The sequence below is a fragment of the Colobus angolensis genome, unplaced genomic scaffold, assembly GCF_000951035.1.
Source record: "Colobus angolensis palliatus isolate OR3802 unplaced genomic scaffold, Cang.pa_1.0 Scaffold286, whole genome shotgun sequence".
Taxonomy (NCBI): domain Eukaryota; kingdom Metazoa; phylum Chordata; class Mammalia; order Primates; family Cercopithecidae; genus Colobus; species Colobus angolensis.
In genome coordinates, this window is record NW_012116110.1 from 3274616 (window position 1) to 3295799 (window position 21184).

Here is a 21184-nt window from a genome sequence, read left to right on the forward strand (position 1 = left end):
TCCCAGCTACTTAGGAGGCTGAGGCAGGAGAATCGCTTGAACCCCAGCCTGGGTGACAGAGCAAGACTCCGTCTCAAAAAAAAAAAAAAAGAAAAGAAAAGAAAAAAAAGATGCTAACTCTAAGGGCTGCTGATATGAGTGAAAGAACACATTCCCTTTGGAGAATCAAAAGTGGGGAAATTCAAGCAAGAAACAACAAATAATTTGTATATTCTTACAGTCTTTAAAAAAAAAATTACAGAGACATGGTCCCACTATGTTGCCCAGTCCTAACCTTCAGTGATCCTCCCACTTCAAGCTCCCAAAGCTCTAAGATTATAGGCATGAGCCACCCGGCTCTGCCAACTATCCAGAGAAAACTTAACCTGGGCAAGTCTTGGATTCTGTTTTGGTACTCTTGATCTACCCCGCTTTTCTATATCTATAAAGCACAGAAATAAAGTACTTAACAAATCTAAAACATTTTCTGAATATGTTTCTTGCATCCAGATACTAAAGCCTGTAGGATTTTATACAAATAATAATATTAATAATAGTAATTCTAACAACAATAATGATAGCTAATAGTTGTTGAGATCCCACATGCATAATAACCTTTCATCAACACAACTGTGAGAGACAGGAGCTATTATATTTATTAGAGATAAAGAAACCAAAGATCAGGGAGTCTGAATAACAGCTAAATATGGTAGAGCCCCAAATGTAAAGCTAATCTAATTCCAGAGCCCAATTTCTTTCCAAGTCTCCATATTATACTTTCCAAGAATCAAAACAAGCAGGTTAAGAACAAATAAAAAAAAAACTCATGGAGGCAAAAACAATCCCTACCCCAAATTTCACGTTTTTGCCAACAAAATAAATTCCCCTAAGAGCAATTAAGAAATATTTTTTCATATAAAATTTCAGTAATGCACCCACGCCTGTAATCCCAGCACTTTGGGAGGCTGAGATTGACAGATCACTCGAGGTCAGGAGTTGCTAGCTGGGCCAACATGGTGAAATTCTGTCTCTAATAGAAATACAAAAAAATTAGCCAGGTGTGGTGGCACGCACCTGTAATCCCAGCTACTTGGGAGCCTGAGGCAGGAGAATTGCTTGAAACCGGGAGGTAGAGTCTGCAGTGAGTGGAGATCCCACCACTGCACTCCAGCCTGGGTGACAGAACAAGACTCCATCTCAAAAAAAAAAAAAAAATTCAGGAATGCTTTAAAAACAGATGACTAACCAGGTGTGGTGGCTCACACCTGTAATCCCAGTACTTTGGGAAGCCGAGGCAGATGGATCACTAGGTCAGGAGTTCAAGACCAGCCTGGCCAAGATGGTGAAACCCTGTCTCTACTAAAAATACAAAAATTAGCCAGGCATGGTGGTGGGCACCTGTAATACCAGCTATTTGGGAGGCTGAGGCAGAGAATTGCTTGAACGTGGGAGGCGGAGCTTGCAGTGAGCCAAGATCACGCCACTGCACTTTAGACTGGACGACAGAGTGAGACTCCGTCTCAAAAAAAAAAAGAAAAAAAAAAAAAACCAGATGACTACTAGACAAATAAATTTTGACTTGAAAGATCACTAAAATTTGTTTCTTTCCGTTATTTTTTTTTAAAGCCAGAAGGTTAGATGGGGAAGATTTGTATTACTCACTAACACATTTTTTCTTGGCTTAAAAGAAAATCCTGTTTCAGATTATCTCCTATTAGCACTACTGAATGGGAAACATTAAAAAAAAGTTCATTCTCTGATTCCTGAAGAAAATTTTCCACCTCTTCCAGAAAGTAAGAGTCACTGAGAAGATGAGACATGAACAATATCTTATGATAGATAGCTAGAACATACCATCTTTCAGGAATGAGTAGTTATCACTAATGTGGAAATGTAAATAACATTTCCTACAAAGGAAACGTTGACTAGAGATCTGTCAGTAATTATCCCCTGTCTAGAATACCAGCTATTTGGGAGGCTGAGGCAGAGAATTGCTTGAACCTGGGAGGCGGAGGTTGCAGTGAGCTGAGATCATGCCACTGAACTCCAGCTTGGGTGACAGAGTTAGACTCTGTCTCAAAAAAAAAAAGAAAAAAAAAGACGACTACTTTTTTTTTTTAGTGATACTGGAGGCGGTACCACTAAACTCCACTTACAGGACAAAATTCCTGCTAAGAAACACTTCTTACCCACCACCTATGCTTTTTGGCAGAGGCAAAGAAACAGCAGTCATCTTGGAGGCAGAAAGCTGGGGCTTGATTCCAGCTTCCTCATCCCTAATAGATCATCTCTTCACTCCAAGCCCAGAAGATTGTAGACTAGAGAATGGTCTATTCTAGTTACAGCACACCCAACTCAGCTTTGTTCTAAAACAAGCTTGTCCAACTCACAGCCCGCGAGCCACATGTGGCCCAGGACGGCTTTGAATGAAGCCCAACACAAATTCATAAACTTTCTTAAAACATTATGATATTTTGTTTTTAGTCCATCAGCTATCATTAGTGTTACTGTATTTTATGTGTGGTCCAAGACAATTCTTTTTCTTCCAATGTGGTCCAGGGAAGCTAAAAGATTGGAGACCTCTGTTCTAAAAGATTACTGGATTTTGTTCTGAAAGATTAAGCGCAGTAGGAAAACAGTAAGTTTCAACTAGTTGAGAAATCTAACCAGGTTGATTGTCATTTGAACATAATACTATTCTAAAAAAAAAAAAAATCTGTCATAATACTTATCAGTGTCTTACAAGAATATAAACTCTACTTGCCTACCTTCGATCCATTCACTATAAGCTGTCACAGAGAACTTCTGGCCATCCACGGTATAAAATTCTCTTTGGGCAAGAGCCTTCCCACCACTGCTATGATTTTCATAGTTTCTCACAGATTCATTGCAAGAAGTGCTTCCACCATCAATGACACCAACTAAAGCCCAAGCTTGCCTAGAAGGAAAAAGAGCATGTGCATTTGATTACTTGTCATGGTATTCACAAAATCCCTGACAAAGATGTTATTACAGAGTGCTGTGTAATTCTCATATTTTGTTTTTGTCAATCCCTAATGGTTTTTCTATATGAGGTTGTAATTCCAAACCTTGACTGCACCTAGTTTTCCTAGAAGGAAATGCACCTAGTTTTTATAATACTTGTTTGTCCAGCTCTGTAATACGTGAAAGACCAATGACTACAATTTCAATTAATCATTGACTTACCTCCTCAATACACATCCATATCACACATAACATTCTGGCCAAACCTTCTTTTAAAATGATTATCACCTGCTCTCTTTTAAACTATCCATTCTATTAATACAATGTTCTCAAAAATCTAATCGCATAATAGAATTACCTAGGGAGTTTGAAAAATATGTCAATGCACAGATCCCATCCCAGATAAAGGGAATGATGTTAATTGCAAAAGGTTGGGTCCAGCATTTGTATGTTTGTAATAATTTATTTTTATTTTTTGGAGACAGGGTCTCACTGTTTTTAAAGTTCCCAGGTGACTTGATTGTGCAGTTAGGCTTGAAAACCACTGAGTGTGGGCAGTGGTTCTCAAACTTCAGTATGCATCAGGATCAACAGGAGAAAGGAAGGGCGTGCTGAATTAGATTGCTGGCCCCACTCTCTCAGTTTCTGAGGTGGAACCAGAGATTTTGTATTTCTAACAGGTTACCAAATTATGTTAATGCTACTGGTCAGGGTACCATACTTTGAAAACCCCTAAATTAGAGACCAGAGGTTAGAGTAGTAATCATCAACCTTCAATAGCCTGGGAGTCTTATCCTTCTTCCTGACATAATTGATCTAAGGAGCACCCTTGGTGTCAAGATTTTTTAAAGTCTCCAGGTGTGCAGTCAAGGTTGAGAAGTGAGTTAGACTTTTGTTTTTTGAGATGGAGTTTCACTCTTGTTGCCCAGGCTGGAGGACAATGGTGCAATCTTGGCTCACCGCAACCTCCTGCCTCCCGGGTTCAAGCGATTCTCCCACCTCAGCCTCCCGAGTAGCTGGGATTACAGGCATGCGCCACCGCGCCCGGCTAATTTTGTACTTTTAGTAGAGACGGGGTTTCTCCATGTTGGTCAGGCTGGTCTCAAACTCCCCACCTCAGGTGATCAGCCTGCCTCGGCCTCCCAAAGTGCTGATATTAAAGGCGTGAGCCACCGCAGCCAGCAGAGATTTCTTAACATTCCTAAATTAAATCAAAGCTGTAGAATCACTATCCAACAAATTTTAAATTTTATATACTCTATGTCTATTTGTTGAAAGCAACGTATTTGAAAACACCATTATTTCTTTTTCTTTTTCTTTTCTTTTTTTTTTGAGACAGAGTCTCGCTCTTGTTGCCCAGGCTACAGTGCAATGGTGAGATCTCAGCTCACTGCAACCTCCACCTCTGGGGTTGAAGCAATTCTCCTGCCTCAGCCTCCCAAGTAGCTGGGATTATAGGTGCCCACCACCACACCAAGCTAATTTTTGTATTTTTAATTTTTAGTAGAGACAGGGTTTCACCACGTTGGCCGGGCTGGTCTCACACTCCTGACTTCAGGTGATCTGACCTCCTCAGCCTCCTAAAGTGCTTGGATTACAAGCATGAGCCACTGCACCTGGCCTAAAAACACCATTATTTCTGATACTAAATATCTGAGAGACATGCTCAAACTTGTGACCAAAAGCAATCAACACAAAGGGACAATTTTTAAAAACCAGAAAATCTGCTTTAAGACTCCTGGTTTAAAACACGAAAAGAAAAATGTCAACTTCCTACTCTAGAAAAAAAATAACAAATGTAATCTGTGTCTGACAGATGGCTGGATATTCACAGATAAAAGTTAACCAAAGCATGCCTACACCCTTACAAATTCCACAGCCGCCCCTGTACGGATTAGCTACTCTTTGGACGACAATGCTTTGTAGCTTTATTTATCCCCTTGATATAGCAGAAAGAATCAAATAAAGAATGTCTCAATATATTATCTCCTATTTGAGAGAAGAAAAGAGAGGAAGAATATCACAGGCTTTCTTTCTTTGCCAGGACTGCCTCAGCAACTATGAAACAATGTTCTTTCTCTCCTATTGACATTATCTCCAAAACACTCCTACTTCCCTCCTCCACTTGAGGGAAAATTTCAACGCACCAGAACATTATCTTCAAAGGCCTATGTGTTTATGTACATTGGAGATAACGTCTATGCAATGGAACGCTGGCAAAAGATCACAACTCTAATTCCTCTATGAAATCAAGAGCAATATTTTAGAAGGAATTTAGAAACCAGTAGGGAGAGGAACCTAAGAAAGTCAAAATGGTCACAGCTAACGATCATGCAAACCTAGAAACAACAATAGCATGAAGAAATAGAAGTTGTAATCCCTGGTATTACCGGATAATGAAACAAAGTAGGTCTGTAACTTTGAAAAGATCATGCTTCCACTCCTAGGTTTATATATTATAGAAATATATGCACATGTACATTAAGGGATGGATCAAGGAACATTTAGGGAAGCAATTTTATAACAGGTCCAAACTGGAAAGCCACTCAGATGGCCACCAATAAATAAAGTGTGGTATATTCATACAACAGAAAATAAACAGCAAAGAAAATGAGCCTCGGCCGGGCACATGGCTTATGTCTGTAATCGCAGAAATTTGGGAGGCTGAGATGGGAGGATCACTTGAGGCCAGGAGTTTTAGATCAGCCTGGTCAATAGAGTGAGACCCCATCTCTATTTAAAATCAAAAAAAAAAAAAAAAAAGAAAAGAAAATAAGGCAGCACTACATGCAACAATATGAATAGCACTCAATCATGTAACACTGTGCAAAGAAGCCGGACACAAAATAGAATATATTGTCAGCTTCCATTTATATAAAGTTGAAAAACAGGCAAACCTAAACTTTAGTAGATTCCAAAATTCAGAAGCATGGCTTCCTTTGGTGGGGAAGACAGTGACTAATGCATAGCAGAGGGGAGGAAGGGAACTTCTGGGCTGCTAGCAATGTCCTATTTCTTGACCTGGGTAGCAGCTACACAGGCATCACATTGCGGCAACTCATTAAGCTCTACATTCTTACTTTTTTGTATGTGTATCTCATATTTCAAAAACAAAAAGCAAAAAAAAAAAAAACAAAACAAAACAAGAAACGCTTTGAGGTTTTTGCACATGGAATTCCCTCAGTCTGAAAAAGCTTCCTTCTCCACTGTCTACACAGCACACTCCTGAACTTCCTTCAGGTCCCTTGCCTTTGGGGAGCCTGTACTGATTCACTAGGCCAATTTAGAGGCTCCTTCTATTAATACTTACACTCCCATTACACCCTGTAACTGCGGCATATCTCACTGTAGGATCATCATCTATTTAGGTCTCTGTTTATCCACTAGATTAACCAAGGGCTCTGAGACAGTGTCCTTTCGTCTAAGCATCCATGGGTATCCAGCACTTAGCATCTCCTAAATATCCCCTACATGAATAAAAGGTATTTCTAAAATGTTACAGACTGTTTTTCTTCACTAATTTTTGTCTTTCTAGCCTGCTCTAGAATTGGTATAGGTAACACCCCATTCCAACAATCTACCATCAAAGGAAAAAATAGTAACTAGATTATTATGGCATGTGGGTTTTGAGGTCCTCTTACTTTTTCCACCACAGATATTCCCTGACTTTACTAAGAGCATTCAGCAGAATTAAAAGCTTCTGTTTTTTAAATGAAATGTTAGGCCGGCTACTTCCCCTACACTCAGAACTGCATTAGGAAATCATGGTTAATTAGAATATGGCACAAGAAGGCTGGGTGTGGTGGTTCATGCCTATAAAGTCAATGTTTTGGGAGGCTGAGGCGGGAGGGTCACTTGAGCAAAGGAATTTGAGACCAGCCTGGGCAACAAAGTGACACACACACCCCACCTACAAGAAGTTTAAAAATTAGACAGGTGTGGCAGCAACTGCTTGTAGTCTCAGCTACTTGAGAGGCTGAGATGGAAGTATCACTGGAGCCCGGGAGGATGAGGCTGCAGTGAGCTGCGACTGCACCGCTACGCTCCAGCTCGGGCAACAGAGCAAGACCCTGTCTCTAAAAATAAAAATAAAAGGAATAGGGTATGAGAACCATAAACAGCAGAAATGAATTCTACTATCTGGATGAATTTCCTAGCCCTTTAACTTTTTCCTTCCTCATATATGCCAGGGGTCCACAGACCTGTGCCAGTCAAACATGCAGATTCCAATCAGCCTGCAAAGGAGTCCAAAAAAAAAAAGAAAAAGAAACACAGCATATTCTACCCCCTCAGGCTTTTAAGACAAGTGTAGAACTTAGCACGAAATTCTGCCCTAACCTTTAAACTCATAAGTTGTCTCAATTAGCCTGAGTTTCACATGATCTTCAGAAGGTAATGAAAGGAGGAAGTATCTTCAGAGGCAAACTGTCCTTAAACTGCCTGACTGTTTTTCAGTACCACACTTCTGCTCTCAACTTTTCACAAGCCTGGCACTCCAGTTCACAAAGGGCTTCGTAAACCAAAGCCAAGGAAAACAGCTTTTGCATGCGGTGTCCTGTCCTCCAGCCCCATGTCTCAAAGCTAGCAGACGTGCAAATGGTACAGTGGCCCTTCTGATGCCTGAGTCATGCTGCGGCTGTGGCTTCTCTCCCCACCCTCACTCTCCTCTCACACAGACACGGGGAAGAAGGTATGCCTACCTGTAGCCTAGTCCTCGGATCAGTTCACTTCCCAACCGTTCCTGGATCATCTGGATGGTTCCTTGTAAGAGGCTTTTAGCGGCTGAATCCCCGACAGCTATGGCAACAATCCGACCTGGATCCTGGAATCTCAGAAACTCCTGAAGCCGCCTGCTCTCATTGTGGTATTCGTGGGTATCAAACCTCTCGCTTTCCAAAATTTTGGCCGTGTCTTGGTCAATGACCCTCACATTGAGGCCCCGGGAAAAGTCCTTTTCAAAGGTGTAAGACCCAAAGGGCAAGCCTGAGGAATTCAGGGTCCTTGCCAACAACGTCCACGATGTCTTCCGTGCCCCGTGTAACTCCAGTGTCCCGCCAGCTTCCACACCAATAAACTTTTTGCCAAATATTGGCATACTTTCACCTTCATCTGACTTGCCATACAAGGTAATTGTCGCTTTGGATTTATAGCGGCATTTTTCTGCTCCAATATGAAGCGCCCCACCATCCTGGATCAGGATGTAATGAGTCCTCAGAGTAATATTTCTGGATCCATCTTTATTGTCCCCAAATACAAGCAGTCCTGCAGGGAATACCAACCTGTAAGCCAACTTCTAAATCATCTTTCTGAGATACAAGGAAATAGATTTCACCTTAAGGTAAAGTACACTTCCGCAATTAAGTCAGAAAAAAGAATTCGCTAAGGATCTGCTTAGAAAACTAAAGGAAAAAACGAAGAGTTCATATCTTAATATACTCTCAATGCCTATGACTGTGAATTTCAACCCATTCACTTTACAGGTTAAATCATTTCTCTTAAAAATACCTAAGAGCCTACAAATCTGAATCTTATTTTTGTATATGTTTACTCATGTTAACTCTCTCATCACTCTCAGAATTGTGACAAAAATTTAGCTCTGAGAGAGCACCTCTCTGGAACTGTTTCCTTGGCTATAAATCAGGGGCCTTGATTTGAGTGATACCTAAGGTCTAAGCTCTTCAATTCTATGGTTATCTCTGGATAAATTCTCTGGTTTTATCTCAGGAACTTTCCCAATCTCCATGGTTGGAGTGACAACCACAAACTAAAGGCTATTCTGCCTAAAAATAGTTTTCTACATAAGGAACATCAAATATCCCCCACATTAAAGAGCAACCTTGCAGTTCCCATAGGCAGGAACCATTACCTACCTCCATCCTGAATGACTATAGAATGCACGGTGGCATCTGAGGTCAGACGGAGCATATCTCCCTCCTTGATAACAACTTGCTTTGCAGAATCTTGTCCTGGATCCCAGTTCCTGAGACGAGGATTTTGATCTGGGCAATTTTCTATAAACACATTGATATTCCATCCAACCCATTAAAATGCAAGAATAATATACCAACCCTAAGCACGACCACTATTTGCTGCAGATCTGCAAGAAATGTGCTAACATATGTTGATTTCCTGCCATTAGAACAGAAATCCCACGCCTTCCCACCAGCAGAGAACTGTCTTACCCTTTAATTTCTCATCACATTTCCATTTTAAATATTACCACAAAACTAAATTGCTAGCATCTAGTTCAGGACAAACTTCACCAAAAAAAAAAAGTTCCCCTGAATCATCTACTCTGGAAATAAACCAACAGTAAGAGGCAAAATTATACATTCTCCTGGAATTCACACTAGAAAGCTGTTTTAGAAAAGAAAATATGTTCACAACATCCTGGTAAATCAAAAACGAAAATTGCTAAATACATTGATCAGGTCTTCACAAGTTCTCTCCTGTACACAGTGAACAATGGAGTAGGTGCTGATAGCACCTCTCTCTAAGACTGAAAAACATCGCTATCTTCAGCCATGTGCACCCTCCCACCAAAATGAAAGAAGCAAGTGGCTAAAGACATAACTTCTCATTTTCAGAGATGAGGAAATTACAGGTTAGAGAAACCAAAGGTTACTTAGCAAGCTCAGTGATATGCAAGTTTCCCCTTTTAGAAAATGAGATAATTTACTTGTAGTGTTCCTTTACTGGAATTAGAACTTGCCTCTTGAATAGGTATTATAATAACAAAAATATAAATGTATTTAATTAAAATAGTCATAACTATTTAATGCATGAAACCTTTAAGGTCTGCCATAATTTTGAAGAGGGGAGAAAAAACATCACGACTTCAATTTTGATCAACTAATGGCCAAGTATTTGTGGAGCATCAATTTATCCACTCTGTACCAGATATTTTAAAATTTATAAAGCATAGAATCAGTTCACATTTCCTCAGAGTTTATACTCAAGCTTTGGAGGGAAAAAACACCACGTATGAAATAATGAAACGCTGAACAATATGGTAGTCAGTCGAGATTCAAAAGACCTCAGGCAAAGGAGGCATGGGGCTGGAGTAACTGAGGCAGCTTCATGAACAGGTGACTCGAGACCTGGACACCAAAGGATGGGCAGTATTTAAATAAAAGGATCCTGAGAACGTTAGTAAGACAAGTATCCCTTGAGATCCAAGTAGTCCATTTGGTTGCTCAGAATTCCAAGGTGCCTGTATTTAAACTGAGCAAAGGTAGGAATAAGCAAGATATGCTTGAAAACTATATGAAGAAATTCCTTTCATTAAGGTGGAAGGTACATGTTTAGGAATAACATGAGAAAAAGTAGAGAGGTAGGGTGCTGCAGAAAGATATTATTCTATACAGAAAAGAAAAATGATTCCTCATTTTGAACTTGCATAACACTAAGGCAAACATCTTCCTGTTTCTGAGCTCGCTCTTAGGTTTATGCTTTCTCTTATTAACCACAGCTAAAATTAGTCTCTCCAGTTATATCCTTGGCAATCATTTCATGGAATTAGTTTTTCTTACAGCAGTATCATAACTGTTGATATATAATGCTTCTGATAAATCAGTGAGTATCACTATTATACTAAAAACAATCTTTAAGCTTTTATTCCCATCAAAGAAACAAAAAAACTCTTACATTTGTTTTGGCTTAATAATGAGGATTCCTTAAACTTTTCTTCTACCTCCCTTTTCCCATAAAACATCTAGCTGAAATTCTCCATAGTGTTATAACAAGCACTGTACCCAGCTACAAAGAAGGAAATCCAGTCTTTTGAGATCTGGAGCCTACTCCAATGGTTATATAATTTCTCTTAATTGTTTTTAATTATTCCCCAGGAGAGCATGCTTCATTAGAACCATCACCAAAAATTCCAGTCTATTTCCTTCCAGTAAAATGCACGTAATGAGAAAATGTGTCGTCTGTACAAAGCACTGAAAAATAGCTCAGTCAGCCCCACCGTCCCAGATACCCACTTGTAGAGCAGTGAGTGTATTATCAAAGTTATGTAACAGCAATAACCACAGTCAGGCTGACCCTGAAACATTTTAGCATACCAGATCTTTCCACTGATGATCTGCACTTATACTGCCAAAATGTGAAACTAAAGAATGTTGATTCAAGGAACCATATCAGCAATGCCCTGTTTTAGATGGAATATGAAAACACCAATCAAAGCCATAGATTTCAGCTCTGATTTCCCACTAGTCTAGCATCCCTTTACTGCAGAATAGATGGGAAGTATGAATCAGCACAGTGAACTTGGTTATTATGAATCAGCATAGAGAATTTGGTTATTCTGCTGGGAAAAGGAGAGAGGAAGTCATACTGCATGCGATGGAAATCAATGTTATAAGTTCATAATGTGGTCTGCTAGTTTGGTCCATAAGGAAATTAATGTGCATATCTCTCTCATCTGAGGTTTATTTTCTTAGAAGTACTAGCACTACCTCTCCCAGAACCTTAAAATTTTTTAAATCCCTTAAAAGCACCCAGGAAAACTAAATAATAAAACATTTGTAAATCTTGTAAGTAGTAAAATCCCTCTGAACAGTTATAGCCACTTAAGGAAGAATTTAACTTGACAAAAATCTGTTGTAGACTTTGTTTAAAAATGCAGACAAATATGGTACCCAGTCCAGGCTATTAAGAGTCTGCTTCTCTCTTCATAGCCCTGAGCCCTTTGATTTTAGACAGATAGATGGTATTCTTTTATGAGGCAATTCTTTGTTGGTATTCTATTAAGGCTGACTGGCAACGAACTTCTTCAAAACTTTTCAAAATATTGATATATCATTAACTTGAAAAGAAAATACCATTTAAAAAATTAAAATCTCGCTGCATAATATTTAACTACGAAGTAATGATTGATTTTTAGATAAAGGTGTCAGAACTTATACATCCTAAAGGATACTTCCCTTCCAGGATACATATTGTTACTCAAAAATATTTGAAGCTTTTCCTTTGGAACTGCTTCCCAAGCCCATTTCAAGCCACAAACACAAATCTTATTATTTTTAGTCACTTACTTAAAAAAAAAAAATCTAATATAGTTCACTACATTTATGACCAAAAAAAAACTTGCAGCCAGGTGCAGTGGCTCACACCTGTAATCCCAGCACTTTGGGAGGCCAAGGTGGGCAGATACCTGAGGTCAGGAGTTCAAGACCAGCCTGGCCAACATGGTGAAACCCTGTCTCTACTAAAAATACAAAAATTAGCCGGACGTGGTGGCACTTGGCTGTAGTCCCAGCTACTCAGGAGGCTGAGGCATGAGAATCATTTGAACCCGGGCGGTCGAGGTTGCAGTGAGCCAAGATCACACCACTGCACTCCAGCTGGGACAACAGAGCAAGACTCTGCCTTAAAAAAAAAAAAAAACTTGCAACAGTCCAAAAATCATACCTACCATAAGAATTTAGTGAAGGTTCTCAAAGCATTTCCAAAAGAAGTGCTCCAAGACCTCCTTGAGCACTGGAACAAAGTGGCACAATGGACAGGAAGAGCAACCATTTAATCATTTGCAACAGATTATTGAACAATTGCTCTCATTCATAAGAAGTGACATTTCATATTACCTAACTGCATATTAGTAAGCTAGGGTCAACTTAATTTTTTTTTTAAGTATTCTACTATTTCCTTCTCTTTTGTCTTCTAGAATATGTTCTATGTGCATACACACACACACTTACCATCTGGAGCATATTTTGAGGATATTCCTAAAATGATTGCAAGTGCAATAAAAAATGAGAAACTAGTAATAGCAAAACAAATGAAAGTATTTTTGTGTCTCTTTTGCTTTTGACTTTCTCTCTGGGCTTGCTGTTCTTCAGGTGAGAATGCAAAGGTTGCCCGGTCTTCTCGTCTGACGGAGGTAAATTTGGCTGAAGCTTGACTCTTTGGAGGAGGAGGGGGACGCAACGGGACAACCTTCCCTGGAACATAGCCAGATGAGTGACGACTGTTTCCATTCTGAGGTTGGAGGAAAGCAGGGGAGTGTCCCCTGGAATCAGTGGCATACATGATATACTGTTACTGTGAAAAGAAAACAAATTAAACTTCAGTATGTATAAATTCTTTTTAAATTTCATTTATTTATTTATGAGACGGATTTCACTCTTGTTGCCCAGGCTGGAGTGCAATGGCACGATCTCAGCTCGCTGCAACCTCTGCCTCCCAGGTTCAAGCGATTCTCCTGCCTCAGCCTCCCAACTAGCTGGGATTACAGGCATGTACCATGATGCCCAGCTAATTTTGTTTTTTGTTTTTTTTTTTAGTGGAGACGGGGTTTCTCCATGTTGGTCAGGCTGGTCTCGAACTCCCCACCTTAGGTGATCAGCCCACCTCAGCCTCCCAAAGTGCTGGGATTACAGGACCATGACCTGCCTTTAATTTCTATTTTTTAGAGACTGGGTCTCACTATGTTGCCCAGACTGATGTGCAGTGGCATGATCATAGATCACTACAGTCTCGCACTCCTGGGCTTAAGCAATCCTCCTGCCTGAGTCTCCCGGGTAGCCAGGACTACAGGTGCATGCCACGATGACTGGCTAATTTTTAAATTTTTTGTAGAGATGGGATACTGCCTAGGCTGGTCTCAAACTCCTGAGCTCAAGTGATTCTTCCACCTCAGCCTCGCAAAGTGCTGGGATTACAGGTGTGAGCCCCAGTATCCAGCTAGAATGTATGAATCATAAATGGCTTTTTTTAAGTACTGTTTTAATTGTGTTAAATATACCATAAACTTACATTTTAACTATTTTAAGTGTATAATTCAATGGCATTAAGTACATTCACAAAGTTGTGTGACCATCACCACTATCCATTTCCAGAACTTTTTCATCATCCCAAACAGAAACTCTATATTCATTAAGTAACTCTCCATGGTTCCCAGCCTCTGGTAACTATCATAATGATTTCTTGAAAAGATCAAGTCAGCTTACATCCCTGATCTCATAAACCATGTTGACAATCACCTGCGTTACTTGGGCTCTAATGTCACTCCTCCTCAACCCTGGCTGCACGCTATAATCACCTGCTAAGGTGAATGCTCAGTGCGCCACCCCTAAACAATTAAATCAGGATTGCTGTCCCTGGGATCTAAGCAGCTGCAGCCTTTAAAGGCTCTCCAAGTGATTCTCATCTAGGTAAGAGCTGCCGTTCTATGCCAACTGTTCTCAATTTTCAGTGTGCATAAGAATCATCAGAGAAGCTTGCTAAAAACCTAGATTCCTGGCCTCTTTGCCCTGTAATTCTGGCTCAGCTGGTGCAAAGAGGGCCCTGGATTTTACATTTTTAAAAAATATCTCTTGGTGACCCTGAAGCAGGTCACACTTTGAGTATCATTATTCTAAGCTCTTCACATTGAAGCTAAAAGTCCGTGTGTCATGAGGACCCAAAGTGGCCCTAAAAAGTTCCAATAGATAGGCACTCGTGTTTGGGTGTTTTAATTTCCCCACTAGACTTACCTGGTGACTAAGTAAGTTAAGTATTACTATCTATGTTATCACTTAACTATATAGACTGTGAATTCATTTAGTGAGAAAGTCTAAAGTCTATCTTACCTCTTTAAATCCTCGAATTTTGTTTGAAAAAACAGACCTTTAAATATTATGGTTAAGATGATAAAAATACCTAACACAATTAGTGCCTTATGTGTATTAATTCATTTAACATATTTAATACAACAAATCTATAACGTAGATGCCATTACCCCCATTTTACACATGAGAGAAACTGAGGCCCAGAAAGGTTAATTAACTTCCTCAAAGATCACACACAGTTCATAGAGAGGAGAACCAGGACTTAAACCTAGGTATTTTTACCCTAAAGTTCAGGCTATTAATTAATTAACACTATTAATTCATTAATTAACCACTGTGTCTTTCCAAACAATCGAAAGGCAAAGAATGAGCTTTGCAAGGGTGTCACTTGAACTCAGAGTGCTGAGTCTGAAAGGCATATTAATCTTCTCAGGAATTCGTCATACAGAAGTTTAAACTATACATGCTTCATTTTTAACAGAAACTTACACATAAAAACAAGGAAATCCTTTTTAATTTTTTACGTTCTCTATAAAGAGCAATTATAAGTTTTTGAATGAAAGAGTAAGTTTTGAATGAGACCTTACTCTGCTATTTTGCCAAGAGGAAGGAAGGAAGGAAGGGAAGGAAGGGAAGGAAGGGAAGGAGGGAAGGAAGGAAGGAAGGAAGGAAGGAAGGAATTCGTATTGCAATGACTGTGGATAAATATATGGTGTGCCCTATGGCTTCAGAAATATGGTGTTTAACCTCTTACATCCCTTCCTTAACAACTAGAGCATCTCGGAGTCACCTGACTTCATTCAATACCCTTACAATTAATCCTCTTCATCTTCTGCCAAACAGTGAGTAAGATTCTAGTCATAAAGGTACTTCCAAATTGCTCTGAACTATCAGCAAACCCATTAAACACAAAATGGTCATTAGAGAAGCCATCAGCAAGCAATTCCCAGGACCCAAACGACCTGGAAATTAATGGGGGCAAAAAGAGAATCTCATCAGGAACTGATGCTGATTTTACACGGGGCAAAGAACATTCTTAGAGTCTGTGCGTCTGTCAAAAACACTTGGTTTGTGGGGTTTGATTTCTGAACAAAAGTAATTATTTAGATGAAGCTCAAGCTTCATGACAAAAGAAAAACACCACCATTCAAGGTGCTATTGAAGAACTGCTGCATGTGCCAAGCAGCAGACCAAAATAATGGAGACATCCTGCTGGAACAAATGAAAGAGTACAATAAAGACCCCGTTATGATCCTCTCTGAACAAAGAAAGGGCTGTAGTAGGTATTCTTGAGTGTCAGCTCACCAGGGTGGGAGGAGAATCACAGCCCTAATCTGCTCTGAAAGGGAGTAGGAATCTTTCGTTTCTGAGGCTGCAATCATCTGATACCTTATTGTTTCAGGGTGAGAAAGGTTGTTATTACTGAACAGGCTGGTGGGGCCTGGGGTCTTTGGTGGGAGATAATGGGTCTCCAGATGTACCCACAATAAAACAAAAGTCATGAGAGGCTAAATGAAGTCACCAGCCTACTGGGAATAATCTGTGTCTTCATGGTCAAAAAATGGATCCCAACATGAAAATTCAGATGGCATCTGTCATAAACTAAAGTGGCCAATAAATCAAAAATAAGCATGGCTGTGTTTTTCCTATAAAGCTCCTGCACAACATATATGTGTGTGTGTATATACATGTTCTGAATCCATTACCTCTATTTTATTGAAAAACATGTAAATGTATAAGCAGCAAATACAAGATTCTTTTCCTAAGAGGTAATATAGTGTTGTGCCATATATTAGAAAAAAATAACCAAAAAAAATACGTTAAACAGATAGCTCCCTCAATTTATTGATTTTTAAAAATATAAGTTACAAATACATTGCTTTAGGATTTCACTTTATGTTTGTGGATTTAGTCCAGGCATAATATTATGTATTAATTACTTAAAAATATATTGATTGATAATTATAGATCTAAATTATTCATGGAAAAAAACTGGCATTTCATTCATTCAGTATGCTAATTGTGAGCTATTGCTATCATTAGAGGATTATGGTAGGAACTATGGGGTATACAGAAAAAAGATTTACAGCATCCCTAAGAAATGCACTTCCTAAACTCAATTTTAAATCACTTGTTTGGACCGCATGTTCTCACTCATAGGTGGGAATTGAACAATGAGAACACTTGGACACAGGGCGAGGAACATCACACACCCGGGCCTGTCGTGGGATAGGGAGAGGCGGGAGGGACAGCATTAGGAGAAATACCTAATGTAAATGACGAGTTGATGGGTGCAGCGCACCAACATGGCACATGTACCCTAGGACTTAAAGTATAATAATAAAAAAAATTTTTTTTAAAGAAATACAATAAATCACTTGTTTGGAAGGCAAGTAAAATTGAAGAAGTTTCCCAGGCTATCTCAACAATGGCCGTTCAATCTGTAAAACTGTTAGTACTTGTGTTTGGGGTCCTGAGAACAAAAAAGGGGTCTACCAGGAGAAAGACAATGAGGAGTTTTCTCTGGCTTTCAAGGCAAACTTAGGTGCCATTTTAATAATTTCACTGCAGGCCAGTATTTCACTTTAATACTCAGTTTGTATCACATGTTGTTTTTTTAAATGGTTGTATTTCTAGTAGAAAACACATGCTATGAAGAAGGAGCACATGAGTACTTTATGACATATTTTTAGACCAACTACAGACTGTGACAACACCTAAAATAAGACAGATAATCCAAAATGGGGATAATCTAAGTCATTCATATTAAAATTGGAAATGTACTCCACAAAGCTTTTAAAGCATAATTTTTGGTATTTAGATATTCCTTGAGAGAGGCATTTTGCGAGTATTTATTTACTGGATTACAAAAATTAGTAGCCCAAAAACTGCACAGGCCATTTAGGCAAATATTAAATTGATAATAAAGAAATTACTAAGACTATGAAAACATATCGACTTAAAATATACAAATGCTGCAAAAAAAAAAAAAAAAATCCTGGAAAAACATAAGCATTCCAAAAAGTACCTAGTGCTGTTGTCTAATTCTCAGTTGCCCCCACAAAAAGATACCTTAAAAACTCACTGTTATTTTAAATTAAATTCTTCTCTTGGAAAAAAAAAAAAAACTGGTATATTACCTCAAAAGCAGTTCAAAGTGGGAGAGACTTGTATATTTGGTAAGAGCATACACTTTATTTGGTAATAAATTACAGTAACTAAACACAGAAAGCAATTATTTTGAGATTTCAGTAACATTAAAGGAAATCACGCTTTTTTTTAACCTATAAAAAGAGGCATGATTTTGGCCAAGCAAGGTGGTTCACACCTGTAATCTCAGTGCTTTGGGTGCTCAACGTGGGAGGACTGCTTGAGGCCAGGAATTCAAGACCAGCCTGGGAACCCAGTGAGACATCCTGTCTCTACATAAAAAATATAAAAAATTAAAATAAAAAATTAAATTAGCTGGGTGTGGTGGTTCAATGCCTGTAGCCCTAGCTACTCAGGAGGCTGAGGCAGGAGGACTGCGTGAGCCCAGTAGTTCAAGGCTTCAGTGAGCCATGAATGAACCACTGCAGCCCAGCCTGGGTGACAGAGCAAGACTCTCTTAAAACAAAACCAAAACCAAAAGGAGAGGCATAATTTTAATACAATTGAGCTATTCTCATTTAATGCTTTCAAACACTGCACTATTTCATCCATGAACCCTTCTCAAGTTTCCATAAATTAGCAGGGCACAATGACTCACACTTGTAATCCCCATACTTTGAGAGGCTGAGGCAGGAGGATCGCTTGAGCGCAGGAGTTCAAGACTAGCCTGGGCACATAGTGAGACTATCATCTCTACTAAAAACCAAAAAAATTAACTGGGCATGGTGGCATGTGCCTTTAGTCCTAGCTACTCACGAGACTGAGGCATGAGGATCACTACTTGCGCCTGGGAGGCGAAGGCTACAACAAACTTTGACTGTACCACTGTACTCCAACCTGGGCATCACACCAAGACTCTGTCCCAAAAAAAAAAACAAAACCTCTTACAGGATCATCTTACTTTTTGCCTTATGTTTCAGTTAATTTATGTACTTGTCCATCTGCAGCAGACCATAAGCCTCTTGAGACCAGGAGTGATTGGTATTCTTGCAAAAGTTTACATACAGTACATACTCAACAATGATTGTTGAATTTAGATCACAAATTCCTGCCAAGGAATTAGGCGAAAATGCTATATATATATATGCATATATACACACACACACACGTATATATATATACACACACATATGTAGTTATTGGGAAGGAGACAAACGGTTGGAAAAATTAAGTCCACTTTCATTCAGAAATCAATTTGGTTTTGTGTAAGCATGCTCCCAAAGAATCTCTTGAACTACAGATTCCTCTCTCTCTTTCTCTCTCTCTCTCTCACTCACATACACACACACACACACACACACACGCAAAGAAATTTCCTATTTAATCCTTGTTTGACATCCTTGAGGTTCTGGGAAATTTGACTAATTTCTGTATCAGTTTCTCTGATTCAGGAGAAAATTGAGAACAGTACTACTTAAAGCAAAAAAAGTATGTGTTAATTTTTATAAAATGCAATTCTAGTATGAAAACTAATAGGTGACTAAAAGGTATTATTAACAACTGCAGGAAGCAATTCTAAAGATAAAGAGCAGCAAACTACCTAGATAAATTCAACCTTTCACAATATTTTGTAATAGTTTTAACTACATATTATGAAATGCAGTAGGCACACAGAAAAAAAAGAAACATTCCACTTCACTTTATATTGTTATGTTGACAGCCATTAAATGCTGTGATCAAAGAGAAAGGCTTCTCAATACAGAGAAAGCGGCAGCAGTTCAAAACTAGTAGGAGCTCTTTAAAAGGGCTTTTAATGTTCTTTCAGCTGCTGAGATGTTAATATGCAAGACAAAGGTACTTATCACTTACATGGTGTTTGAGGACACTTGCTCCCTAGGCTATATCATCAGTCCCCCAAATAATCTAGCTCTTCCAACCCAGTGCAGAGAAGGTCCCACAGCCACATGGTCCAAGAAGTGCATATTGGTCCCATCATCCCCTCATATTGAACAACTAATGAAAATACAATACTTTTGATTCATTTAAGCTCTTTCAAATCACGCCAAGGCTTTTTAAGAGAACTAATTTTTGAATGGAAGATTCAGGCTTGTGGGAATAGCCAAGAAGTTGGCACGATCTAATCAAGTCGGTTCTTTTTTGATCAAGGACATAATTTTTTAAACAATATTCAACTTAAGGGTCAAGTTACAATTTTTGCTTTCCGAGAGTTTCAGTACAACTGGCCAAAATTTGGCTAAGAACAGTTTTTCTTTTACTAAGATCTTGGAAGCTCTTTCTAACATATTCACTAGTATATCCACAAAGTAAAAACATGTAGCAAAAAGTAAAAAGAGGAGTGAGCATGAATTATCGTGAAAACAGATGTTACTATAATTATTTGTAATTCTGACCTAATAAAATATTTAACCAGATTCTAATTGCCTTGAATTTTCAATTAATAATTGCACATTCCCAACCTCCTACTTTCAGGAGAAGAACACAACAAAGAATAACTATCAGGGATCACCATTTAGATCTTCTGGTTTGGTTTGGTTTGGTTTGAGGGGAAGCAGGGTTAGGGTGTTTCATTTAGTTTTGTTTTAGATTCAGATTATGTCCACTGACAACCAGTGAACTCAATAAATACCTTGTACATAAAAAAGTGTTCAATAAGAAAATAACCTTAGCAAAGTAGATTTTTTAGGTCCTCTAATTCCCCAAGTTTCAAATAAATACTTAAGTGTGACCAATGTTCTCAAGAAGATTGTGTACTTAAATAGCTATTATAAAGCTTTTCAAATACAAAGGTTGAAACACAGAGTTTGGGTAGGGAAGAATCTTTTTATATGTAGTTTAGCAGAATATAATGTATTACATATTCTATTCCCAGAGCACACAAGATAATATACGTTTTTTTAAAAAACAACCACTGCAAAGAATTCAACATAAATGCTAGGTCTATACATACAGCTATTTAGGAGAAAACGGACAGATGGTTGAAACAATTAAGTCAATTTTCATTCAGAGATCTGCTCGATTGTGTATCAGCATACTCTCAAAGAACTGAAAACCCTTAGACCTCTAAACAGGCGTGGGGCAATTGGCCACCTGAAGGTTCACTGAAAAATCAACTTACAAAAGCCAGATCCATAGGGGAAAAGACACACAACTTTATTTAACGTGTTACACAGGAGAGCCTTCAGAATGAAAACCCAACCCCCTGGTGGGGTACAGAACTGTGTATACACCTTCTAGAAACTGGAGAAAGAATGCAGGCTCAGAGCATGGCCAAAACCAGGTTACAGTAGGAAATCAGGTTTTAGCTGCAAGACAGGTCATGCAAGGAGGCTTGGCTAGCAAAAGCGGTCTTGTTATGTAGATGAACCTCACAGGTGGCACCCCTCAGAAAGCAGAGATGGCAAATGTCTCTTTCAGATCTGTAAGGTGTCAGACTTAATTAATCCTTCCCAGATCCGGACAAGAGAAAGCCTGGCTGCATTAATGCATATTTTCTATAGATGCAAATTTCCCCCACTAAAGACCGCTTTGCAGGGCGACTTCTGTTTGCTGATCCTCCA

The 21184-nt window shown here is 39.0% G+C and overlaps 1 protein-coding gene across 3 annotated transcripts in view; it reads right to left on the reverse strand.

Annotated features, from left to right (window-relative positions):
- Positions 1-21184, reverse strand: part of TMEM2 (transmembrane protein 2) — a 131665-nt gene that overhangs the window by 54107 nt on the left and 56374 nt on the right. For all 3 annotated transcript variants that reach the window (XM_011948904.1, XM_011948905.1, XM_011948903.1), the window contains 4 exons: positions 12666-13008; positions 8835-8975; positions 7665-8226; positions 2748-2917 (listed from right to left, as the gene is read on the reverse strand). In XM_011948904.1, the coding sequence (XP_011804294.1) occupies positions 2748-2917; positions 7665-8226; positions 8835-8975; positions 12666-12996 (1204 nt within the window). In that variant the 5' untranslated portion in view covers positions 12997-13008. The remainder of the gene's footprint in view (positions 1-2747; positions 2918-7664; positions 8227-8834; positions 8976-12665; positions 13009-21184) is intronic.